The 23,007-nt window shown below is 45.7% G+C and overlaps 1 protein-coding gene across 7 annotated transcripts in view; it reads left to right on the forward strand.

Moving 5' to 3' along the window:
• Mta3 (metastasis associated 1 family member 3) overlaps positions 1-23,007 on the forward strand; it is a 126,826-nt gene that overhangs the window by 33,223 nt on the left and 70,596 nt on the right. For all 7 annotated transcript variants that reach the window (XM_052746422.1, XM_052746425.1, XM_052746418.1 and 4 more), the window contains exons 4-6: positions 506-632; positions 16,907-16,970; positions 18,843-18,960. In XM_052746422.1, coding sequence (XP_052602382.1) covers positions 506-632; positions 16,907-16,970; positions 18,843-18,960 — 309 coding nt within the window. The remainder of the gene's footprint in view (positions 1-505; positions 633-16,906; positions 16,971-18,842; positions 18,961-23,007) is intronic.

Here is a 23,007-nt window from a genome sequence, read left to right on the forward strand (position 1 = left end):
TTTGTTCTCAGAGGTGGGGCTCCAGGTGTTTGTAAGGACACCGGCTTGATATGTGGGTGTTGGGATCCTAACTGTGCTCCATGATTTACAGGAAGTGCGTTCAACCCCCTGGCCAACTCTCCGGCCGCTGCTCACACTTGTTATTTATTTTAAGACAGCTCTCACTGAGGAGTACTTGTTCACCTTGAACTTACTATCTCATCCAGATGGGCTTTGAATTGGTGATCCTCCTGCCTCAGCTTCCAGAGTGCCGGGACCACGAGTGTGTATCACCATGTCCGGTTCTGCCATGTTAAGATGGGTATTTATCTTCTTCTTGGCAGCCCTGAGAACTTAATTTTAGAGTTGGGATTGCAATGAAAAGTTGAATGTGAAGTTCGAAAGTGATCAGTGTGAAGAAATGATCAAATGAAATGCTGATCTGACCTGTCGGTTCATTCTGCTTTAGTATCCCAAGAGGCAGCCTGAGTTGTAACGATGGATTCTTTGGATTTCGTTTGTGTAGAGGAAACAGAGGAAGAAACCGAGATGACCGTTGAGGCTGACCTCACTGAGAAGCAGAAGCATCAGTTGAAGCATAGGGAACTCTTTCTGTCTCGCCAGTATGAGTCCCTGCCCGCCACACACATCAGGTGAGACCGACCGTTCGGAACTTGCCCTAACGTGCCCGGAAACACTGTGACCAAAGCCTTCTTGGAAGCTCCTCAAACTCTCTTCAAGATCTTGCTCAGCTTAGTTAGCAGCCTGCAAACTAGGATTTGATCTTGGAATTGATAGTGTGTATTATTAGCGTACAGAAGTCCTGAGCGGGTTCCACAGTGATGAGGCGTCTTTTTGTCGCCTCCTCCATTCCTAACCATTTACCTGAGTGTCTGTTAGCATCACACACAATGTCTAGCAGATACTCTTGGGGAAATGCGGGGCGTCTTCAGATTCCTGCAATCGATACAGTGGTGAGAATGAATGCGAGGGAATGAACGCAGGGGCTAGAACATGCGAACACAGGGTTTAGTTTGCAGACCCGTGGCGCTAGCCCTCATAGGGTATGTGGCTTTTTATTTTCTTGTGAGTATCTCTGGGATGAAAACCTTGTTCTTTATGACCCTGTTACTGGCATCAGCTCCGTGCATTTGCTCAGTTTAAAGCTTTAACAGGCGTGTTTTTGTTAGAAATTGAAGCCGGGCATGCGTTAGGCAAGTGATCCGCTGCTCTGAGCTGGGCTCACGACCTTTGCTCTGTGCACTGGTGGGATCCAGCCCTTGCTTTGTGATCTGGAGGACTGTGCCGGGCGGCGGTGGTCCTTCTTGATTTACTGAGAGGAATTCATGATAGACTCAGAGTTGGGTGTGGTGACACATCCTTTTAATCCCAGCACTCGGGAGGCAGAGGCAGGCGGATCTCTGTGAGTTCGAGGCCAGCCTAGTCTACACAGTAAGTTCTAGGACAGCCAGGACTACGTAGAGAGACGTTGTCTACGAAAAAGAAGAAATTAAAAAAATAAGATAGATGCCATTGAGCTATTTTTTCAGTGTAGTCTGTAGTAAGTACATCTTAGCAATATAATAAAATGTTTGAACTCCAGAGACAGGTAGCTTCTGGGGCTGGGGCTGTAGCTCGGTTGGTAGACTGTGCCTAGCATGTAGTAAACCCTGGGTTTGATCCCTAGCACTGTGGAGGTAGGAGCAGGAGAATCAGAAGTTCAAGGTGATCCTTGGCTACATAGGGAACCAAGGCCAGCCTGGGCTACATGAGACCCTCAACAACAACAAGAAAAAAGAGGGCTGGTGAGATGATGTGGGTAAAGGCGCATGCTGTCAAGCTTGTCAACCCAGGGCTCCGTCCCTGGAACCCACATGGTGGAAGGAGAGAATCAATTCCTACAAGTTGTCCTCTGACCTCCATACATGTACCATAGCGTGCGCATGATGCCCCCCTCTCCTCACAAATAAAAAATAAATACACGTGATACTAATAGTACCATTAAATTAAAACACAAAACAAAAGACAAGTAGATTCTGACTCTTGGGATCAGTAAAACGTTAGGGTTGGCATGGTTCCTCACCTTCATCAGTTTGGGACACCTCAGGTGGAGGGAGCTGGTGAACTCCGGTTGTGTGCAGGGGGCAGCTGGAGTCCAGAGCGATGGCTGTGGAAGGAGCTGGTATTGCTGTCAACTTAAACCAGCTCCCTCAGTTGAGTTCAGAGTCTTTATTTTTTTATTTGTTTTTCTTTTAATTCAGCTCCTTGCTGGTCATGGCAGTAACAACCAATTGAAAAGAAAAGTAGTAGCTGTTGTATAATTACACACACACACACACACACACACACACACACACACACACACCCCACCGATCTCAGTCTGCATTTCTGCTGTAAGGCTTACAGTCTTTTCTGAAGCTCTGACCTGGTCCTCCCACCCACCTACACCAGCTCGAGGGGCCTTTTTTCATGACTGGGCACAGGGCAGCTGTCAGAATAGCAAGTGGATGACGAAGGTCCTGGGAATCCATTATTTGCAAGTGATTCCATGAAAGTCGAGCATCCTGTTTTGGTCCTGTCTGGGAGTTCATGTGCTCTCTGTGACTTAGTTCTCTGCTAGAGAATATGATCAGGCCGGGTAATCTGAAAATCTTTTCACCAGCCAGGCTAGTTCCAGAAAGAGAACTAGGTATGTAGGGCAATAATTTTGTCCAAAGAATAGAACATGAAGACATATTGGGAGATTATTATATTTCAGTCTTTATTAGCATATATTAATTCCACATAGTCATGGTTTTCATTATGATATTGTTATACATTATTTTTCCCTGAGCATGTTTTTTTGAGATAAAGTCTCTTATAGCCCAAGCTGGTCTTTAGATTACCATGTAGCTGAGGCTAGCCTTCAAGTCCTAACCCTCCTGCCTCTACCCTCCAGGTAGGGGGATTACAGGCATGACCAGCTGACATTTTCTTAAAGATGTACATAACTAATACATACTAAAAAGCCGTAGGCAGCAATTATTTAACTGGAAGAGGCTGGAATATAAAGATTCATTTTGAGCTCGAGAAGTGGTGGGGCCAGTCATAGGTTCTTGCTAGAACACGAGTCTGACAAATGGTTTAACGAATGTATCCAAAACACACAAGTGTATTTTTAATTTCCCCTTCTGATAGCTTGGAATCTGTTTACCAGTGATGCTGGTTTTCTTTTAACAGATTGCTTGGAATGGAAAAAACGGTGTTTTTCATCTTCCATAAGGCCAGAGAGAGTGTATTGGAATATAATTACCGAGACACTTATGCAAGGGCCTTACCTAGTGACGATGCTTTGAATTATGTTGAAGAGACATCTATACCTTTCTCTCTCTGTGTTTTCCGGGCTGAGAGGGAGGAGGGGTGCAGAGCCACACTTTCTCCTCTATGGCTCCCCTTTGTGAACGTCTCTGGCAAGGCACCGAGCCTGGCTAAGCAGCCCACATGCTGATGGAGAACAAGGGCTCGGTAGAGTGGTCTTGACATTTAGCTGGTGTTGAAGTCCTGCCCTCTCCACTCCTGTGTTAAAAGGAGAAAATTGCCGAAGCCCCGTTGTTCTTTGGCAGCAATAGGGGTAATTTGGTGAATATTGACTTTTTGTTCTCAGAGACAGCATCAAGTCCCCGGAATTTCCTCCCTCCTGAATAGAACATGAGGGAAAGCCTGACTTCGGTATTCTCGAGCCTTTGGAGTAGTGAACGTCAATGTTCACTTGCTGCAAGCCTCCCGGTGTGGCTCAGAAGCCGTGCTTTGTTCCCTCTGGCTCCACTGGGAATGAGAGAGACAGTGAGACCTGGGCTTGGTCTGAGCCCAGTAGGATGGGGCATGAGCAGCAAGCATCCATCCGGTGCATTTTCAGGGGCACAGGAGCAGGACAGAGGCAGGCCCCTTCACTCAGATGCTATGGCCTGGGTCCTTTAATAATAGATTTTGTGTTGCATGTATTATAAAGCACAAAGATTTATTGTTATGCCAACAGTTATTGTTTATTTTGCTACATTGAGTCTGTTTTTTTTAAATGTGTACGTCTAAAGGTTTTCGTACATGGAGCAAATGCTGCATGCTCTTTAAATGAACATCCTGTGATTGATGAGCCGTCCTTCTTCATTCGTCTATAGTGGACAGAGAATTTCTAAGTTTGAGGAAGGCAGCGCAGTTACAGTTGGAGGAGGCTGAAGTGCCCATCGCTGCTTACCTCATTTCTAAACGTAGCCTTCTCTCTACTTTGTGGTACCGGGGCTCCTATCATCAGTTTTACAAATGGCCTGGGCTTATATGTGGTTCGTGTTCTAACAGCTATTGAGCTTTTTATGGTAGGGCTGCTTTTCATGTATTTAATCCTCACAGCGACTCTATAAGTAGATCTGTTATTATCCCTGTTTACAGATGAGGGGCCAAAGCACAAAACAATTACGTACTTGCCTAAGTCTCCCACTTCATAAATTGCACGTTTAGATATTGTCTGCAGATATTCAGCATTAATGACTCACATACAGCTAGTGCTAGGAAAATATCAGACACAATGAAAGCCCCGAAGTCACTTGTTGAGTAGGTAGGCTTTTTGAATGTCAACCTCACATAATTCTTATATAAATTCAAATCAGTTGGGTAGGTCTAAAATTAAAGCTATTTCAGCCTATACATTATATTATTATTCCAAAAGATAATGTTACAGTGCAAGCTGCATGGAGAAACCCGGAAATAACCCTCCCAGCCTGGTTTGTGGATGTGTCCTTTCTGTGCCTGGCCTGAGCTTCTCCGCATCTCAGATGCACTAAGCCTGGCTTCTTAACAGCAGCTAATTACAGCGCTGGTACATGTAACGATTCCATCTCTTCCTGCCTGTGGCACAACTAGTTGTAATTAAAAAGAGCTAATTCTTTCCATCTCGCCAGCCCTGAGATCTGGACCACAGCCTTTGAAATTAGGCTTCAGCGTGCCTTAAAAAATGTGCCTTAGATACCTGGTGGTGGTTGGTCCCAGTAGGTCCTCCCGTAACAGGTTTTGGACCCGAATATTCGCTCTCCAAGCGTCTCCTTGCAAAGCGTGAACGTTCACGGAGACATCCATTATAGCCGTGCTCGTGGACCTCGCCCTCGTTTCGGGACCCTGTCTTCCTCATTGTTTAACTCTGGCTGTGCTGGACATCACACTCAATTGTCGTCAATGGTGTCCCCCCCCCCCCCCAGTACTGGGATTGAATCCAGGGTCCTGAGTACCTTCAGCCCAACCGTGCTTTTTGTTTTTATTATTTAAAAAAAAAATCGTTTTTGGGTTTTGTTTGCTTCAGGACATTTTTACTCTGTCGGGCCGGCTGGCCTGGAACTCCTGTCAAGCCTCCTCATCACAGCTTCCCTAGTGCTGGGACTGCTGTCATGACTACCACCTGCGTGCCCAGCTGTGGGTTATTATTATTAAAATTATTTTTTTACATCTATTTATTATGTGTCTGGGCCTGTGGGCTTGTGCATGCCCGTGTGTCTGTATGGAGGTGACTTGTGGGAGTCGGTCACTCATTTTTTCCATATGGGTCCTGGGGGTCGAACTCAGGTCATCCCCCTTCGCGGGCGGCAGCTGCCTTTACCTGCTGAGCCACACTGCTTTCTTAGAGGGACCAGAGGAACTCCTTCCCGCCTAGGTTTGGTGACAGCCGCCGGGTAAGTCGTGAAGCCCCAGGTGTTGAGTCCCTGGGGCTCCTCTGAACAGTTGTCAGGTTAGCGCGCCAGCATGCCGACACCACCCACCATCCCTGTCACCATCGCCCTGCAGAAGAGTGGCCACGGCCACCATCTGCGGAAACCGCCTTTGTCTAAGGATGCCATGTGGCAACTCCAAATGAGGAGTCGTCTGTCTTCATTCAGTTTTGAGAGTCTCTTGAACAGCTGTTAAAATCTTGCACCTTATGTAAAATTTGCCTAAATAGTTCTGTTCGGTCTACGTCTTAAAGACGAGAGATCTCGGAGGTTAGCGTCTCGGTGGAGAACGGTACACAAGGGCCATCCAGAATTGGAAACTTCCGCAGAGCCTGCTTCAATTTTTATTCTTAAAGGAAATAAAAGTCATTAGCAGATAATAATAATCTCTTCTCAGTTACAGTTGACCTTACATAGAATTTGAGATTAAGAATGACAATTAGGGTAGAATATTATTTAAATCTCATTAGAATGAGAATTAAAGATTGGGTGTATGACAGACAGACTGCTCCGGACTTTGGGGAGAAATGACTGGAGTCAGTATCGAACTTGCACATGGACCACCAGGCAGAGGATTGGGGGGTTCTCTTTTGATATAGACTGTTGCCAAGCAGAACCCCCTTGTGAGTGGTCTGCAGCAGCCATCTCGGGAGAAATGAAGGTATGTCAGGCTGACCTGAGATCTTCGTGGGAGAGACGACTGTAGTTCTTGTGTTGATATCTAGTGTTTGTGAGGGTGGGGGGCGCTGGTGCTCAGGATATATTTAACCTTTTCCTTTCAGACAGCCTTGCTGTAGCTCAGGCTGCTCTAGAGCTACTGTGTAGTCCAGACTGGTTATGTACCAGCAGCAGCAGCAGCAGCAGCAGCAGCAGCAGCGCATTGAAGTTAAGCTGGGAAGCAGATAGGGTCTCTGACTGAGCGGGAGGGCCCAGCTGCATGGATGTAATGAGTTGCTCTACCGTTGCTCATGCCTCCCGAGTGCTCGGATTTAGAACATCAAGCCTAGCTGTCATAAACGAACATGTATTGTGCGTCATATCTAACATATATGTTGTATGTACGTGTGTGTGTGCGTGTGCATGTGGATGCCAGAGGTCAACCATGGACATTGTTCTTCAGGTGCTGTCTATACGTGTGTGTGTGTGTGTGTGTGTGTGTGTGTGTGTGTGTGTGTGTGTGTGTTGGGGGGTGTTGTATGTGGCATGTGTGGGAGGGGGATGGCAGAGGCCAAAAAAGGGTTTCAAACCCTCCTCCTGGGCTGGAGCTAGAGGCAGTTGTGGAACACTGGACATGGCTGCTGGGAATAGAGCTCAGGTGCTCTTAGCCAGGGAGCCATCTCTACAGCACTATACCTTGTTTTCTGGGACAGGGACTCTCACCAGGACCTCAGGTTTACCAATGAGGCTAGGCTGCCTGCCAGTGAGACCTAAAGATTTTCTTTGCCTCTACTTCCCAACTGCTGGATTACAAGTGTTTGCTGCCATCTCCTTCCCCCTTTCCTTTTTGGTTTTGTTTGTTGAGACTGGGTTCCTCTGTGTAGCCCTGGCTGTCCTGGATCTTGCTCTGTAGCCCAGGCTGGCCTTGAACTCACAGAGATCCGCCTGCCTCCGGCTCCCGAGTGCTGGGACTAAAGGTGTGCGCCACCACACTGTACTCTCCTTTTGTTTTTCATGAAGTGTTCTCTAATGAAACAGGAAGTACACATAAATTCACTTCTGCTTACTAAGTGTGATTTTGTCTTGAGAGAAATAGTCCTAGAATGGTTTGACTTATGAGCTAACCTGGCTGTTTCATGGAACACCGTGTTTGTGTGATGTTACCGTTGAAAGATACAGCCTTGCTGTTTAGCTGTATTTGGCTGACTTGAAAATGAAGTGAACCTGTTACACGCACGTGGTTTGCCAAGGTGCATATCAAACCCTGGCATACGATAATGTATACTTTTCATAGATCAGTTATTCTCAGTGAAGTGGGGAATATTTGTCTCTTAAGTTAGAAATTGAATATATTTGTAAAAATGTCAAACACTATTACTTTTTCTTTGGGGGACTGTCGTCTGTGGTTGGCATTTAGCCTTGGTTGGCATAGCACTCACTTTGTAGCCTAGCCTGGCCTCCAACTCAAGTAATTCTCCTGCCTCAGATTCCCAAGTGCTGGAATTACAGATGTGTGCCACCCCACCTTGCAAAATAATAGTTTACATTAATTTGAAAAATATACTTGTGAAAGTTTTCCTGTGTCCCGCCCAGCCCGCAGCAGCTTATAAAATAATTACTTAGAGGCTTAATATTAATTACAGACTGTTTGGTCTATGGCTCAGGCTTCTTGCTAGCTAGCTCTTTCATCTTAAACTAACCCATTTCTGTTAATCTGTGTATTGCCACATGGACGTGGCATTACTGGTCTGCCGGCATCTTGTTCCTTGAGCCGGCATCTTGTTCCTTGAGCCGCTGGATGGCGTCTTCCCTGACTCCACCCTTCTCCCTGTGTCTCTGCTTGGATTTCCCGCCTGGCTATGACCTGTCTTGCCATAGGCCAGAGCAGCTTCTTTATTAACCAATGGTAGCAACACATATTCACAGCACACACTCATGTATTTTTCTCAGTTTTAGTTCTAACATGGTAAGTTTTTGACAGCGATAACTCAACGTGAGCAGAAGGTCTTTGCGTTGTTAATAATTTTTAGGGCTGTAAACTGAAATGTAAGCCCAACAAGTTGGAGAGCCATTAATGACGCTTGAAGAATGATGAAACAATAGAGTTTGTGTTGCTTATATTAGATATTGAGAAAATTGTAAAAATCATAATAATTAAGATAAGGGAGTCTGTGCTCGTCTGCTTTTGTAAGTTTGACACCAACTAGAGTCATCTGGGAAGAGGGAAATTCAGTTCAGGAATTGCCTCTGTCAGACTGGCCTGGGGGCATGTCCGTGGGGCGTCTTCTTGATTCATGATGGATGTGGGAGGGCCTGCATGGTGTAAGAAATGCAGTTGAGGAAGCCGGTAGGTAGGCAGTTCTCTTCCATGGTCTCTGCTTCTGTTCTTGCCTCCAGGTTCCTGCCTTGAGTTCCTGGCTTCCGTCTATGGTGGACTGTAAACTGTGAGATGAAATAAACCCTTTCCTCCCCAACTTGCTTTTTGGCTGTGGTATTTATCACAGCAGCAAACAAGGGCAGGGCCATAGTAAGCAGATTGAAAAACAGATCAACAGAACAAAATAAAATACCTAAGCCAGGGGCGGTGTTGCCTGTGATTCCAGCACTTGGATAGCCTTTGGGGGTGGGGCAAGGATTGCAAGTCCGAGGTGAGCCTGAGTTATGTAGTAAGCTCCCTGTTTATAAAAAACAAAAATAAAAGAGCTGGAACAAACTCACATGTACAGTGCAGTTTGGTTTCCGGTTCAAGTGGCATGGCCATAGACTGGGGTGGGATTGCCAAGGCCATTGGTGGTCATGGGGGAAAGAGAGCGTTTCTCCTTTCTCGCTTTCCTTGATATTTTTGAGGTGAGTGGGTGGGTGAAGAAACTTGTTTTCTTAGTCTGTTTTGCCGTTTCTCTGTAGTGAGTGAGTACCTTTACAATGTGGCTGCCAGTGGGATGGGGAAGGCTATGTCTCTCAGGTAGGTACGTTGTCTCTTGGGGTACATGCTGTCTCTCCTAATCCTTCTCAAGTAGTGCTTGGGACTCCCTGATGACTAAGCATTCAAATAGATGAGCCTCTGGGGGCCATTTTCTTTCAAACCACCACATTCTACTTCCTGGCCCCCATAAGCTTGTACCAATATCATAAATCAAAAATACATTCAGCCCAACTTCAAAGGTTCCCCATAGTCTATCACAGTCTCAACACTATTTACAAGTTCAAAGTTCAAAGCCTTTTCTGAGACTCATGGCAGTCTCTTAACTGTAACCTCCTCTAAAATAAAAAAGCAGACCACATATGTGGGAGGCCTGATCCCACCTTTTAAAGGGTTCCTATGAGGAGGAGAGAGGAATAAGAAAGAAATATCAGGTAGAATGATAGGCCTAGCCAATGAGAAGAAAGACAGAAACACAGAATAACTTCGGGAGGACCTGGGTCAATACCCAACGGCCCAGAACTTTATTCAAAAGGGTGTTTTATTGACAATGCCATGAGGCGAGGCAAAAGACCTCCCCCTTGCTAGCTACACCCAAGTGTAGCTCCTTCCAAACACCTGGTACCCAGACCCATGGTCCAATCATCCCCTTATGCAGTCCTGCTGGTAAAAAGCAAGCTCAGGTCTCACTAGGAAACCCCTGTGGGCTCCTACACACATACTTCCAACATTCAATGGCACATATACATTACCATTCCAAAAGGGAGGAAAGAGAGCAGAGCGAGGAAATACCGGGCCAAAGCAAGTCCAAAAACCACCAGGGCAAACTCCAAACTCTGCATCTCCAAGTCTAGTGTCAAAGCGCTCTTCAGAGCTTCAAGACATACTCTCTCTGGTGGGCTGGCTCCACACCAGGTCTGCAGCTTTCCTTGCCAGATATCCCACGACTCTGGCACCTCCAACATCTTGGGGTGTCTAATGAAATCCAGGCTTCATCTCCACAGCTTCATGAATGACCTCTCTGGGCCTCCATACAGGGGCACCCTCATCACATGCCTGGCTTCCTTAGCGGCTTTCCTTAGCCACAGAGAGATTCCATACCCCTTCCTGTGTGCTTGAGTCTAAAACTAGAACTGTGTGGCCAAAGCTGCCAAATTCTGCTGCTTAATGGGACTTGAACTTGGTCCTTCTGTTCAGTTACACTTTCATCAGCTTTCTGTTGTTGATAGTTTTCCTTCACTGCTTTTTAAGCCTTCCTTTAATTCCTTTTCATCAATTGGAAGCTTGGCTGAGTGGGGTCTTGCCCTGAGGTCCTCTCCCTGTATTCTATTTAGCCTCGGCTTTTCTCTAAACTTTTCATCCCCTTGAGCACTGGACTCCATTATATTTCCCGGGGCTTTTTCTCAAACTGTCTATTTTGTACTTATTCCTGCCCTCACTTGCTCCTTTTCATTGTAGATCTGCATAAGAGTGACTGACCACTTGCTGCAGTCAATAACTAGGCTGTCTTGAAATCTCCTCTGCCAATGCCATTAATCCAGAATTCTTCAATTTAGCCTCAGGCAGGTTTTTAGGACAAGGGTAAAAAGCAACCACATTCTTTGCCAAAATATCCCAAGAATGGTCTCTAGGTCACTTACTCATGATCTTCCCCTCTGAAACTTTTTCGTCTGGCCCCCTACAGTTCAAGTCGCCCTCAGCACTGTCTCCCGTGTTCCTACTAGAATGGCTCACTAAGTCCTGCTTAAAGCAGCCAATCTCTGTTCTAGTCCAAAGTCCCAAAGCCTTCCAACAAACAGCATGGTCAGGCCTGTCGCAGCCTTACCCCAGTCCCGGGTACCAGCTTCTGTCTTAGTCACTGTTCTCTTCCTGTGAAGAGACACCATGACCAAGGCAGTCTTATAAAAGAAAGCATTTAATTGGTGGTTTGCTTAGAGTTTCAGAGATTTAGCCAGTTATCATCATGGCTGAGAGCACGGTGGCAAGGAATGTGGTCTTGGAGAGGTAGCTAAGAGCTATCTCCTGATCCATAGGCAGGGGGAGAGGCAGAGACAGAGAGACAGAGACCCTGGGCCTGACTTTGGCTTGGGTTTAAAGAAGGAGAGAGCCATTCTCCAACTCCAAATCCAGCTTTAAATTTTAATTGAACTGGGACTACAAGAAGACCAATAGTGTTAAATGTCTTTAGAGAAGAGCAGGAACAAACATTTAGGAAGACTTATGAAATTTTATAGGTGATATACCAATAGGCCATTTTACTCCAACAAGGCCACACCTCCTAATCCTTCTCAACTAGTTCTGCTCCCTGATGGCTAAGCATTCAAATAGATGAGCCTATGGGGGCCATCCTCATTCAAACCAACACGTGCTGTTTGGTTGCCTCCTTTTGGGTGTGACTGGCCCTTCCCTGCTGCCTGGAGAACCTTCTGTAGACAGCAGTATGAAGTGGTGGTGATCTAAAATTACACGCTCCTTCTTTGTAAAGAGACTGGAAAAGCCCTCCGAAGAAAAAACGTCCTTTTGTTAAGTATTTGATGATGTTGGCATTTCAACAGAACTCAATTACTTTTATGATTAGAAAATTAAAATGAATGCTGGCTCGTCTTTATTCAAAACCAAATGAGGTTTAAGTTAAAAATTATTTTCCTGTAAAAATAATTTTAGCGTGACGAAGTGACTTTGTGCACTTAATTCTGCTCTTAGCCTTGATGGTAGAACTGGTGCTTCAGGGAAATACAGTGAGAGAGGAAGTCATGGCATAGTTTATATAAGGAAACCCCTCCTCCAGGCCTTCCCCTCCCCCTTCCTTGTAGGGCCTCCTGCATACTAAGCAGGCGTTCTAGCACAGGTTTAGCCTCAGTCCCTAGAATGCTTTTCAAAAAAAAAAAAAAAAAAACCATATTTTGATCATATTCTTTCCCAGATCCTCCACCTCCTTACCCACCCAGTTTCATGTGCTCTCTCTCTCTCCTCCTCTCTCTCACACAGAAATAAATAGGAAACAATAACAACAACAACAAACCCAAAAATCAAAACAGACAAACTTTAAAAAAAAAATCAATGAAACAAGAAAACAAAATGCCCACCAAAAAAACCCAAAAATAAACAGCCAAAGCAACAAAACAAAAAACATGGAGTCTGTTTTGTGTTTTGTGTGCCTCCTGGGCAGGGCGTCTGCTCTGGCGTGTGGTTGATAAGCCCAGCGACACTCCACAGGAAAACAGATTACAAATGTTCCTTTCCCAGCAGGCATCAATTGCAAAATAGTTCTGTTGTTGTTTCTTTCTTTCTACTCTTTTAGGGGTCCACTGCCCAGCTCCCAAATAAATCACACATGGAGGCTTATTCTTAATTACGAATGCCTGGCCTTGGCTTGGCTTAGTTTCTAGCTGGCTTTTCTTAACTGAAATGATCCCATCTACCTTTTGCCTCTGGGCTTTTGCGTTCTCTTCTGTAAATCTTACTCTCACTCCATGGCTTGCTGTGTAGCTGGGTGGCTGGCCCCTGGGGTCCTCCTCCTGCTTTGGCTACTTCTTTCTTTTCTCCTCCCAGATTTCTCCTATTTATACTCTGTCTTGCCAGCCCCTCCTACCCTTTCTCCTGCCTCGCTATTGGCCGTTCAGCTCTTTATTGAGCCATCAGGTGTTTTAGACAGACACAGTAACACAACTTCACAGAGTTAAACAAATGCAGCATAGACAAAAGTAACACACCTTAAAATAATATTCTACAACATAGTTCTTGGCTAAGGGTGGGACCCAGTGTCTACTTCCCTTCCTCAGAGCTGGGCTTCTGTCTGGATTGAACCTGTGATGCAGGTCTTGTGCAGGCTCTCACAGTCTCTGAGAGCTCCCGTGTGTGTGTGTGTGTGTGTGTGTGTGTGTGTGTGTGTGTGTGTGTGTGTCCGTCCGTCCGTCGTATAGCGTCTGGAAGGTGCAGTTTCCTTGCGGTCCTCCACCACCTATGGCTCTTCCAGGCTCGGGCACAGCGGTGAGGAAGGCTGATGAGCACACCCCTTTAAGAGCTGATGTATTGTTTTGTTCTTCTGTATCTCGGTGCGGGCACAGTCTGTCCTGATGTTCTGCATGTTGTGGGCTGTCTGGGTTTCCCTGCTGTTCACAGGATGTATCTGCCATCTGACCCGGAGAGGCGAGTCTTCCCATACTTACTTTGGAAGCGGGAGGGAGGCCAGACGGGGCTTTCCTTCTCTGAGTCCTCTCTGTTTGTCACCAGGTCTGGAGTCTTCACATGCCACCCCCACAGTGAACTTCCCAAACACCTGCTTGCTGTGTTCCCTCTCATTCACTAAATCCATTGACATGAAATCCAAACCTCACCCTTCTTTTCTTGGTTTTTTCGATCCTGAGTTTACTTACTCCAGTGGGTGTTGAGGTTTCTTCCTAGTGGTGGTGTTTGCTTTTGTTGTTACAGGGTCTCTGTCACCCAAGCTAGTCTTGAACTCCCTAGGTAGCCAAGGATGACTTTGAACCTCCAGCCCTCCAGTTCTACCTCCCAGGTGATGGGACTCCAGGCAGGCACCGCCATTCCCGGTTTCTGAGTGCTGGAGACCAAACCCAGGACTTCATGCATAGTAGGCAAGGACCCTTTCAGTTGGCTGTGTCCTCGGATTCCCAAATTGCCTTCTTCTAATTTTTGTTTGTTAACATCTGTTAAAGTGTCACAACAGAAAATAATATTTAATTAGAAATGTATAGAAGTATCTAGACTATTTCTCTTTGCCCCATTTTTTGTAATCTAAAACCTACAAAACCACACTCTTTTACTTGTATAAGCACTCTAAAATGTTTGGTCTTAAGATCCAGTTACTAAAATCATGATTTATTAACCCCCAACATGTAGAACAATGGCTCTCAATGAAGGATAGCCTCCCACAGAGCATTAAATATGCTTAGATAACCTTGTTGGTGACAACTAGGTACTGCTGTCATCCGGGTAAAGGTTACGGTTGCTGCTACCCATAACACAGGCCCGACAACAAAGACTCACCTATTCCCAAATGTAAGCCAAGACGCCAAGTCCAAGAAACCTGTGTAGAATTAGCAGCTTTGTGTGTGTGTGTGTTTGTCTGTCTGTCTGTCTGTCTGTATCTGTGTGTATCTGTGTGTCTGTGATGTATAGTATCTACATGCATCTATTAGGATCCTTCTTTTAGTTTTAACTTATTTTTTTTTTAAATATCACACACACACACACACACACACACACACACACACACACACACACACACTCTATCTCCAAGGCAGTCCTGTACTTGATTCCCATTCTGTATTTGTTTTCAGTTTCTCTGCAAGTGTCTTTTACATGTGCTGTTCTTACTATTCTTTTCTGCTCCCTTTCCTTTGTTTCTGAGGCAGAGTTTCACACAATGACCCAGTGTATTGGTTACTTTTCTGTTGCTATGATTAGGGTTTCACACAATGGCCCAGTGTATTGGTTACTTTTCTGTTGTTGTGCTAAAACACCAGAACCGCAGCAACTTAGAGAAGAAAGGGTTTATTTGGGCCGTGGCTCCAGAGGCATGAGAGTCCACCACCTCAGGGAGGCAGGGCAGCAGGGGCAGAAGCTGAGAGCTCATGTCTCCTTTTGCAAAGGGGAAGCAGCAAGGGAACTGGAAGTGGATAGCAGCTACCATCTGAAAGCCCGCCCCCTAGTGGTGAGTTCCCAACGGCAAGCCTGTCCACCCAAGCCTCGGCAAACAGCGCCACCAACTGGGAACCCAGTGTTCAGATCCCCAAGCCTGTGGGGGACATTTCCTTTTCAAACTGTCATACCCAGCGAGGCCTCGAATGCACTATGAAGCTCAGGCATTAAGAATGATAGCGTTACAGTTGTGAGCTGCTGTTCCTGGTTCAGACAAACAAATTTCAGGGAACTTTTGAAAAAGAAAGAAAAAAAAAAGCTCCCCCTCCCCCAGGATCTTAGAAAATGGTCACTTAAAATTTTAAGTTGTTTTGGTATTGTTTGTTTGTTTATTTAGAGACAGAATCTCACTGTGTACCCTGGCTGGCCTAGAACTCATGGAGTACTGTCTGCCTTTGCTTCCTGAGTGCCGGGATTAAAGGTGTGCCCACCCATGCCCACTCAAAATACTGTCACTTTTGATCAGTGTTTTTGAATTGTAATTGTGGTATTTTATGTTGTTTTTTGTTGGTTTTTCTGTTTTGTTTTGGTGGTTTTTTCCTCTTTGACTTGTACTTCACTAGTAATCTGTGAGCAAGACAGTCTTTTTTGTTGTTGGTTTTTGAGGCAGGTTTTTCTGTGTAGCCCTAACTGCCCTAGAACTCACTCTGTAGACCAGGCTGGGCCTTGAACTCACAGAGATTCACCTGCCTCTGCCTCCCAAGTGCTGGGATTAAAGGCATGCACCACCGCCGCCCGAGATGATCTTGTTTCCTGATTGTGTATGTGATGTTTGGGATTGCATGTTTGAGTGTTAGGCTTAGAGTAAAATTTTTTTTTTTTTTTTTTTTTTTTGGTTTTTCGAGACAGGGTTTCTCTGAGTAGCTTTGCGCCTTTCCTGGAACTCACTTGGTAGCCCAGGCTGGCCTCGAACTCACAGAGATCCGCCTGGCTCTGCCTCCCGAATGCTGGGATTAAAGGCATGTGCCACCACCGCCCGGCCCAAAATTTTTTTTTTTAAATAATTTACTTACTTTATTTTATGGGCATTGATGTTTTGCCTACAGGTATGTCTGTGTGAGAATGTCAGATCTTGGAGTTACACATAGTTGCAAACTGCTATGTCGGTGCTGGGAATTGAACCTAGATCCTCTGGAAGAGCAATCAGTGCTTTTAACCACTGAGCCATCGCTCCAGCCCCTTAGAGTGAAATTTTTAAGCCAGTGGAAAAATTTTTTTAAAGAATTTATCATTCATTCTTCCACCTTGGATAGCCTTACTTTTTCTCAGAGCTCAAGAAGCTGAGGCAGATCCATCTCTGTGAGTTCGAGTCCAGCCAGTACCACCTAGTTATGACCTTTCTCAAAACAAAAGATTCTCATTTAAGTCACACTCAGGGCTCCATTAGAAGAATGATGCCAGACCTCAAGGTCCATGAATGTGTAGACCTTTACTTTGCCCCTGTTCTACAGAAGTTATTTGTGTTTAAAATTGAACTAACCTTCAGAGTAGTTCCAGTGAAGGTAGGTTGGTTACATCCTCATGTGAATGTGCATTATTTCCAACTCTCCTGCAGATCACCGCTTGAGTCTCACTGTTATGCTGGGCTGTATGGGGATGACTGAAGACCTCTTGTGTATGATTACCTCAATGCTTTTGTAGATCGAGAATTTCACTGTTAGTCTGAAGGTTTCATTGAGTTTTTTTAATTGAATGATTAGGAAGAGCCATTGAAGTGTCTGTTGTAATGATTGGCTGTCTAGTAACATCGCTGGAACCGGCTGGCCTCTGTAAATGCCCGTAAATGTGGCTTTATTGTACAGATTACCTGAGAGCAGGACTGCAAAGCTGGTCTGGAGAGTTTAAATATGTCCCCCGCTGCCATCTAGACTTTCATCTACCCTTAGAGTTTGAATATGGCTAACTTGTGTATGTAATCACTGTGAATGTAATGTCTGTTGTGCGGTCTTTTCTTTAACAGGGGGAAATGCAGTGTGGCCCTGCTGAACGAAACAGAATCGGTGCTGTCCTACCTTGACAAAGAGGTAATTTGCAGTCCTTTCCACTTTGTGTTTTCTCCCTGTTACTTCACTTGAAGCCCATACCGTGGACTTTATTTCATTTGGTGCCTGAGTGTTGTTTTGCCATCTCGGCAAGAGGGCCGGCTGGAGTGCATTGTCCTGGCTGAAGGCCGAGTTAGCAAAAGCCACAGCTCTTTGTCACTTGCCAGTGAGAGGCTTCCTGAAGTACAGCTCAGGGTGTAGATGAGGATGTTTATCTCCGATTCTCATTCCTTCTCCCTGTGGTCTGTTTTTGAATAAATACCTCTCACTCTAGCGGCTCCACAGAATTCATAAGAACAGGCGGCCAGGCCACTGTGCTTATTAACTCTAGGGAGCTGGAGCCTTTTAGTTTTAAAAAATTAACTTATTATTATTGTATGTGTGTGCGCTTGCTCACATGCATATGTATGTGATAGGAGAGGAGCGGACACAGATGCCACTGTATGTATCTGGAGGTCAGAGGACAACTCAGAGTCATTTCTCTCCTGTTACCATTTTGTGTGGGTCCCAGGGATCAAACTCAGGATTAGTCTTTTGCTGTAAGCACCTTTACCCTCTGAGCCCTCTTGCCGGCCCTACTGAGCTTTTGAAGGAACCTATGGGATGTTTAATGTGTAGGTTGGTGGTAATCGTGTGTTTAGTTATGCTTGTGTCTATCTGTAGACAGAGGCTTTTCTTTTTCCCACCCCGTCCCGCAGCCTCTTCCAAATAATAACTCAGAGGCTTGTATTAATAATAAATGGTTGGCTGGTAGCTCAGGCTTCTTACTGACTAGTTCTTACATTTACATTAACCCATAATTCTTACCTATGTTTAGCCACATGGTACCTTTTCTCAGTATGGCATTTCTCATCTCGCTTCCTCTGTATCTGCCAGCAACTCTGACTCTGCCCTTCCTCTTCCCAGAATTCTCCTAGTCTGGCTCTTGCACTCAATCTCTTCCTGCCCAGCAGCTATCAGCCAATCAGCTTTATTATTAACAATGAGCATAGTCCACAGCATCTGTCTTTATGCACATGACGATACATTACAATTTAAAAGAGAATGACAGAATTACCATAATAATTTAATGGGGTTTATATAGTGATATTAACAAAGAGATGGCTCAGCGGTTAAGAACACTTGATGCTCTTGTAAAGGACCTGGATTTCATTGCCAGCACCCACGTGGTAGCTTACAACCATCTGTAACTCCAGTTCCAGGGGATCTGGTGCCCTTTCCTGGCCCCTGTGGGCTCCAGGCATGCATGTGATGCACAGGCATACATGCAGGCAAACACTGATGCACATAAACTAAAAATAAACACATCTTAAAAAAGTGCATCTAAGTGCCACTCTTGTATATTTAGTTGATATGTGGGATGTTTATTTGTTTCTTCTGTTCCTGAGATAGTCTCACTGTGTATCCCTGGCTGGCCAGGAACTCAAAGAGATCCTCCTGCCTCTGTCTCCTGAGTGCTGAGACTAAAGATGTGTGCCACCACGCTCCAGCTTCATTTTGCTTTTGAAACAGGGTTTTTTCTGTGTAGCTCAGACTGGCCTGAAAGGGACGCTCCTGCCTCAGCCTCCCTGCTAGCCATCCCAGCTAGCCTCTCAGAATGCAAACAAATTGTAAAATTTCATATTCTTCTTAAGGTTGTTTGTTTTGGCTTTATGTAATTTTGTGCTAGTATACATGATGACAGTATTGCCATGGTCTCCTTGAAGGTTTATTAATGTGTTCACTAAAATGGACTTTTATATACTCGGAAGTTAAAGTTAGTTTTCATTTTTGTGATATGGATTTGATTGCTCTATAAAAAGTAGAAGGAATCCGGCTCACTTAGGTGTTTCCTGTCATTTTCTTTTCCCCCAGGATGCTTTCTTCTACTCGTTGGTGTACGACCCTTCAGTGAAGACGTTATTGGCTGACAAGGGTGAAATCAGAGTGGGTCCAAAGTACCAGGCTGACATTCCAGACATGCTCCCCGAAGGTGCGTGCCGCGGCTTCAAGTCCCGGGAACCGGTGTCTTAAAACGTGAAGGTTCTTGTGGTCAGGGAAGAAGAAGAAGTGTAAATGGAGAGTTGAACAACTTTAGAGACATAATACTTACTCCTTCATGACTTCACATTTGTTTGTTTTCACAGGTGTGGCTTTTTGTGGTGTGTGTGTGTGTGTTCCACACATGCATGTGTGTGAGCGTGGGGTGGTAGGCCAGGGGTCAACATTGAGCAGGGGCCTGTCTCCTTATCTTTTGAGGCAGGGTCTTTAACCGAGCTGGAGCCTGCTAATTTCACTGGACTGGCAGGCCGGCCAGCCCCGGGGGTCACCCCGAGCCTCCCCTCAGTGCTGCATTCCAGGCATGCGCCGCTGTGTCCGGCTTCTTCTTTTATATGGGTGCTGGGGAGGATGATCCTTGTGTGTGTGTGTGTGTGTGTGTGTGTGTGTGTGTGGCAAGCATTTTCGCCCCCTGAGCTGTCCCTCAGGCTCTCTGGCTGTGTTTAAGCATTAGATTGTTAGTGTTGTGTCGGGTGTGGTGGCGTGTGCCTTTAAGTCCTTGGGAGGCAGAGACAGGCTGATCTATGTTAGTTTGAGGGTAGCCTGATCTACAGAGTGAGTTCCAGGCCCGCCTAGCCAAGGCTACATAGACCCTTCTCAAAAAACAACAACAAAAACAAAAAAGTGCAAACTTGGTTTGTTTGTTTTTTGAGACAGGGTTTCTCCGTGTATCTTTGGCTGTCCTGGATCTCACTCTGTAGACCAGGCTGGCCTTGAACTCACAGAGATCCGCCTGCCTCTGCCTCCTGAGTGCTGGGTTTAAAGGGGTGCGCCACCACCGCAAACTATTAGTGTTGTGGACCTTTGCTTTAATGTGTTATTCATATTCATTCCTATTCTCCCTCTCATTCTCTGAATCCCCCACCCCACCCCACCCCACCCCAGAAGATCGGGGCCTGATGTATATCCTAGACAAGCACTCTACCAACTGAGCTGTATTCCCAGACCTCTGTCCTGAGATTCATAGACATCTCTAAGCTGTCTAGCTCAGCCGGCAATGGACTCTAGTGAGCAGTTACAGTTCTTTGAGAATTTGGCCGATCTGTATGTAGTTCGTGTAACTGAGAGATTCACTGTTACAAACTTAAAAAAAAAAAAAATCTTTTATTAGATTTATCTAATAAATATGTATTGTATGGATTGTGTGAGTAAATGTCACACGTGTGTGGGTGCCTGAGGGTCCAGAAGAAGGCATAGGATCCCCTGGTACTGGAATTACAGGTGACTTTGTGCACTGTTTGATATACTGGGAACTGACTGGGGTCCTCTCAAGGAGCAGGAAGTGTTCCTAACCACTGAGTAATCTCTACCCCAAAGTTTCATAATGAAGCAGATCTTTGTAGAGAGATGTGCTTTTCTTTATCTTTGCTTTGCTTATTTTTAAAGTTATTACTGGTTGTCTTTATTTCTGTTCATCTTTTACAGAAAACACCATGTTTGTAGATTTTAGAGCAGTGATTCTCAGCCTGTGGGTCACAACGACCTTTCCACAGGAGTGGCCTAAGACCATCTGCATATCAGATTTTTGCATTATGATTCATAACAGTAGCAAAATTGCAGTTATGAAGTAGCAATGAAATAATTTTATGGTTGGGGGGGTCACCACAATGTGAGGAACTGTATTAAAGGGTCGCAGCATCAGGCAAGTTGAGAACCACTGTTATAGAGAAAAATGCTGTTTAAAATTTTTTATTGCATTTTTATTTAGCGTGTGTGTTTGCATGTATGTGCATGTGTATTCATGCCAAAGCTGTGTGTGGAGGTCAGAGAGCAACTTCTGCCATGTAGGTCGTGAGGATTCAAATTCAAGTTGTTAGGCATCTCACTAGCCTAACGTGGCATTTAAAAAAAATCACAAATGAAGTCATTTGGATTCTTGTTGCGGCCTCGGGCATATTCACATGTTTCTTCTCATGTGTAATTGAGCAGTCAACTTGATGTGTGGTTTTAAAAAAACCTTCTTTTTCTTTTTGAGTTTTTTTTTCCTTTTTGTATGAGTGTGTGTGTGTGTGTGTGTGTGTGTAGCCTTCGCTGTCCCAGAACTCACTCTACAGAGACCAAGCTGGCCTCGAACTCACAGAGATCCTCCTGCCTCAGCCTCCAGAGTGCCGGGATTAAAGATGTGCACCAACGCTGCCCGGCCAGAACCTTCTTTCTAGTTAGTATCTGTTAGGGGAAAGGACCTTAAGCATTCACAACAGATGTATAAAGTCACGAACATGAGCCTGGTGTGAGCGTATGCTTGCTGGAAACCCAGCCCTCGTGAGTCCCATCCTGAATTACACGGCAAGGCTGTCTCTTGAAAAATAAAGCAGCAGGCAAACAAGTGTGACACACACGGCAGACATCGCCACCACGCAGCAGTGTAGACCCGAGGTGCCTGGTTGCAGGACAAATAAACAGTGGAAAGCGTTATATTTGAGAACGAGTGTTTGTGCTGCAGTCAGAGCTTCCTGAGCCCGTTGACAATCTCCAGTGGGTGTGTTTGGACCAGTGGCCAGGTCACAATTTGCTTTGGATTGGGAGGCGGACCCTGGAGCGGTATCCTGGGTAGGTGGCAGCAGCAGCCGCTTGTCCAAATCCGATACAGGCGCGCTTTCTTTGTGAACACGTCCGGATGGACTCTAGAAGACCGCTGTGGTGTTTTAGGATTCACTTGCCGCTCACCATCCCTTAACAAACACTTCAGATCTGGGCTGATGAGTGTGTAGCTTGAAAATTGTTAGGGTCCCAGAGGAGCCCCCAAGAAAGACCAACAGTCACGTATGCAATTTAGCAAGAGCGTTTACTCCCAGCATGTTGGGGTGGCAAATAGCGACCCCAAAGGGGGGGGTCGCAAGCTCCTTTTAAGCAGCGTTAGGGCAATTCCAGGGAGGAGGGCTTAATCTGGTGCTGATTGGTGGAGGCAAGATTAGTCTGGGAGCTGATTGGTGGGAGGCTGTAGTGGTTAGGGGCCCATTGGTGGTGATGGGGGCGGGGCTAGTGTCTAGGGACTTGTTGCGGAGAGGGTAGGGAAAGCTATCTGTAGCTAGCAGAAGTCTGGGGGCATGTGCTGGGCCAGCAGGAGGGGCTTGGGGGCGCCTGCTATGCCGGCAGGAGGCTGGGGGTGGGGGCACCCGTTGATTGGTTGCCCCTAAGTTGTGGTTTTCCTGAGAATTGCTTGCTCAGCTCCAGCTCATTCTACTGAACTGAAACCAAGGCCTGGTCCATATCAGGGCTCCGGGGAGCCTGTGGTTTGGCCGCCTGGTCCTCTCAAAAATGAAGATAGAGATTAGATTTTAAATATTCCATTAAATTCAGATAGACCACCTAGTGTGAGTTTTCCATGGAAAAATATATTACGTAGGAAATTTTAAATTATTATTTGAATGTATTATTTACTGGGCGCAAGAAGGGACCACGAAACTGAACAAAACCCACTTTAAGAGTTTTATTAGAGAGGGATAGGAAAGATGGGGAGTGAGCAGGCCTGCCAGAGAGAAATGTGTGGAAGCGGGGGGGGGGGGGGGGGGGGGGGGGGGGGGGGTGTGGGGGGGGGGGGTGGTGGGGGGGGTGGGGGGGGGGTGGAGTCTGCTTTTAAGAATCACCTTGCGCCTATGTATAGGGTTTACATAACCATGCTACGCATGCACATGGATTATGTGGCCATGCTGCACATGGATTATGTAGGATGTAAGGCCCTGGAGTGACTAAGCATTTTGCCTGAATGTGGGCCATGGGACTCCGGAAGCAGCTAGGGTGTCAGGAAAGATAACTAGAATTTGAAGAAAGAAGTCTATTCTATAGATGATATTTTGTTAAATGGTTAAACTAAGATTGACCCTGGAATCCCAGATTTTGGTAAAACGTGGGTAATAGGTCCTAACTATAACCTTGGGAAATGGTTTGACCCATCTGAGTTAACCTTTTCTTTCCCTTTAAAGAAAGAGTATTTGGGCCTGGCTGTGGGGATCCCACCTTTAATCCCGCACCCAGAAGGCAG

The sequence above is a fragment of the Peromyscus californicus genome, unplaced genomic scaffold, assembly GCF_007827085.1.
Source record: "Peromyscus californicus insignis strain IS unplaced genomic scaffold, ASM782708v3 Scaffold_1__1_contigs__length_55948999, whole genome shotgun sequence".
In the NCBI taxonomy this organism is placed as follows: Eukaryota; Metazoa; Chordata; class Mammalia; order Rodentia; family Cricetidae; genus Peromyscus; species Peromyscus californicus.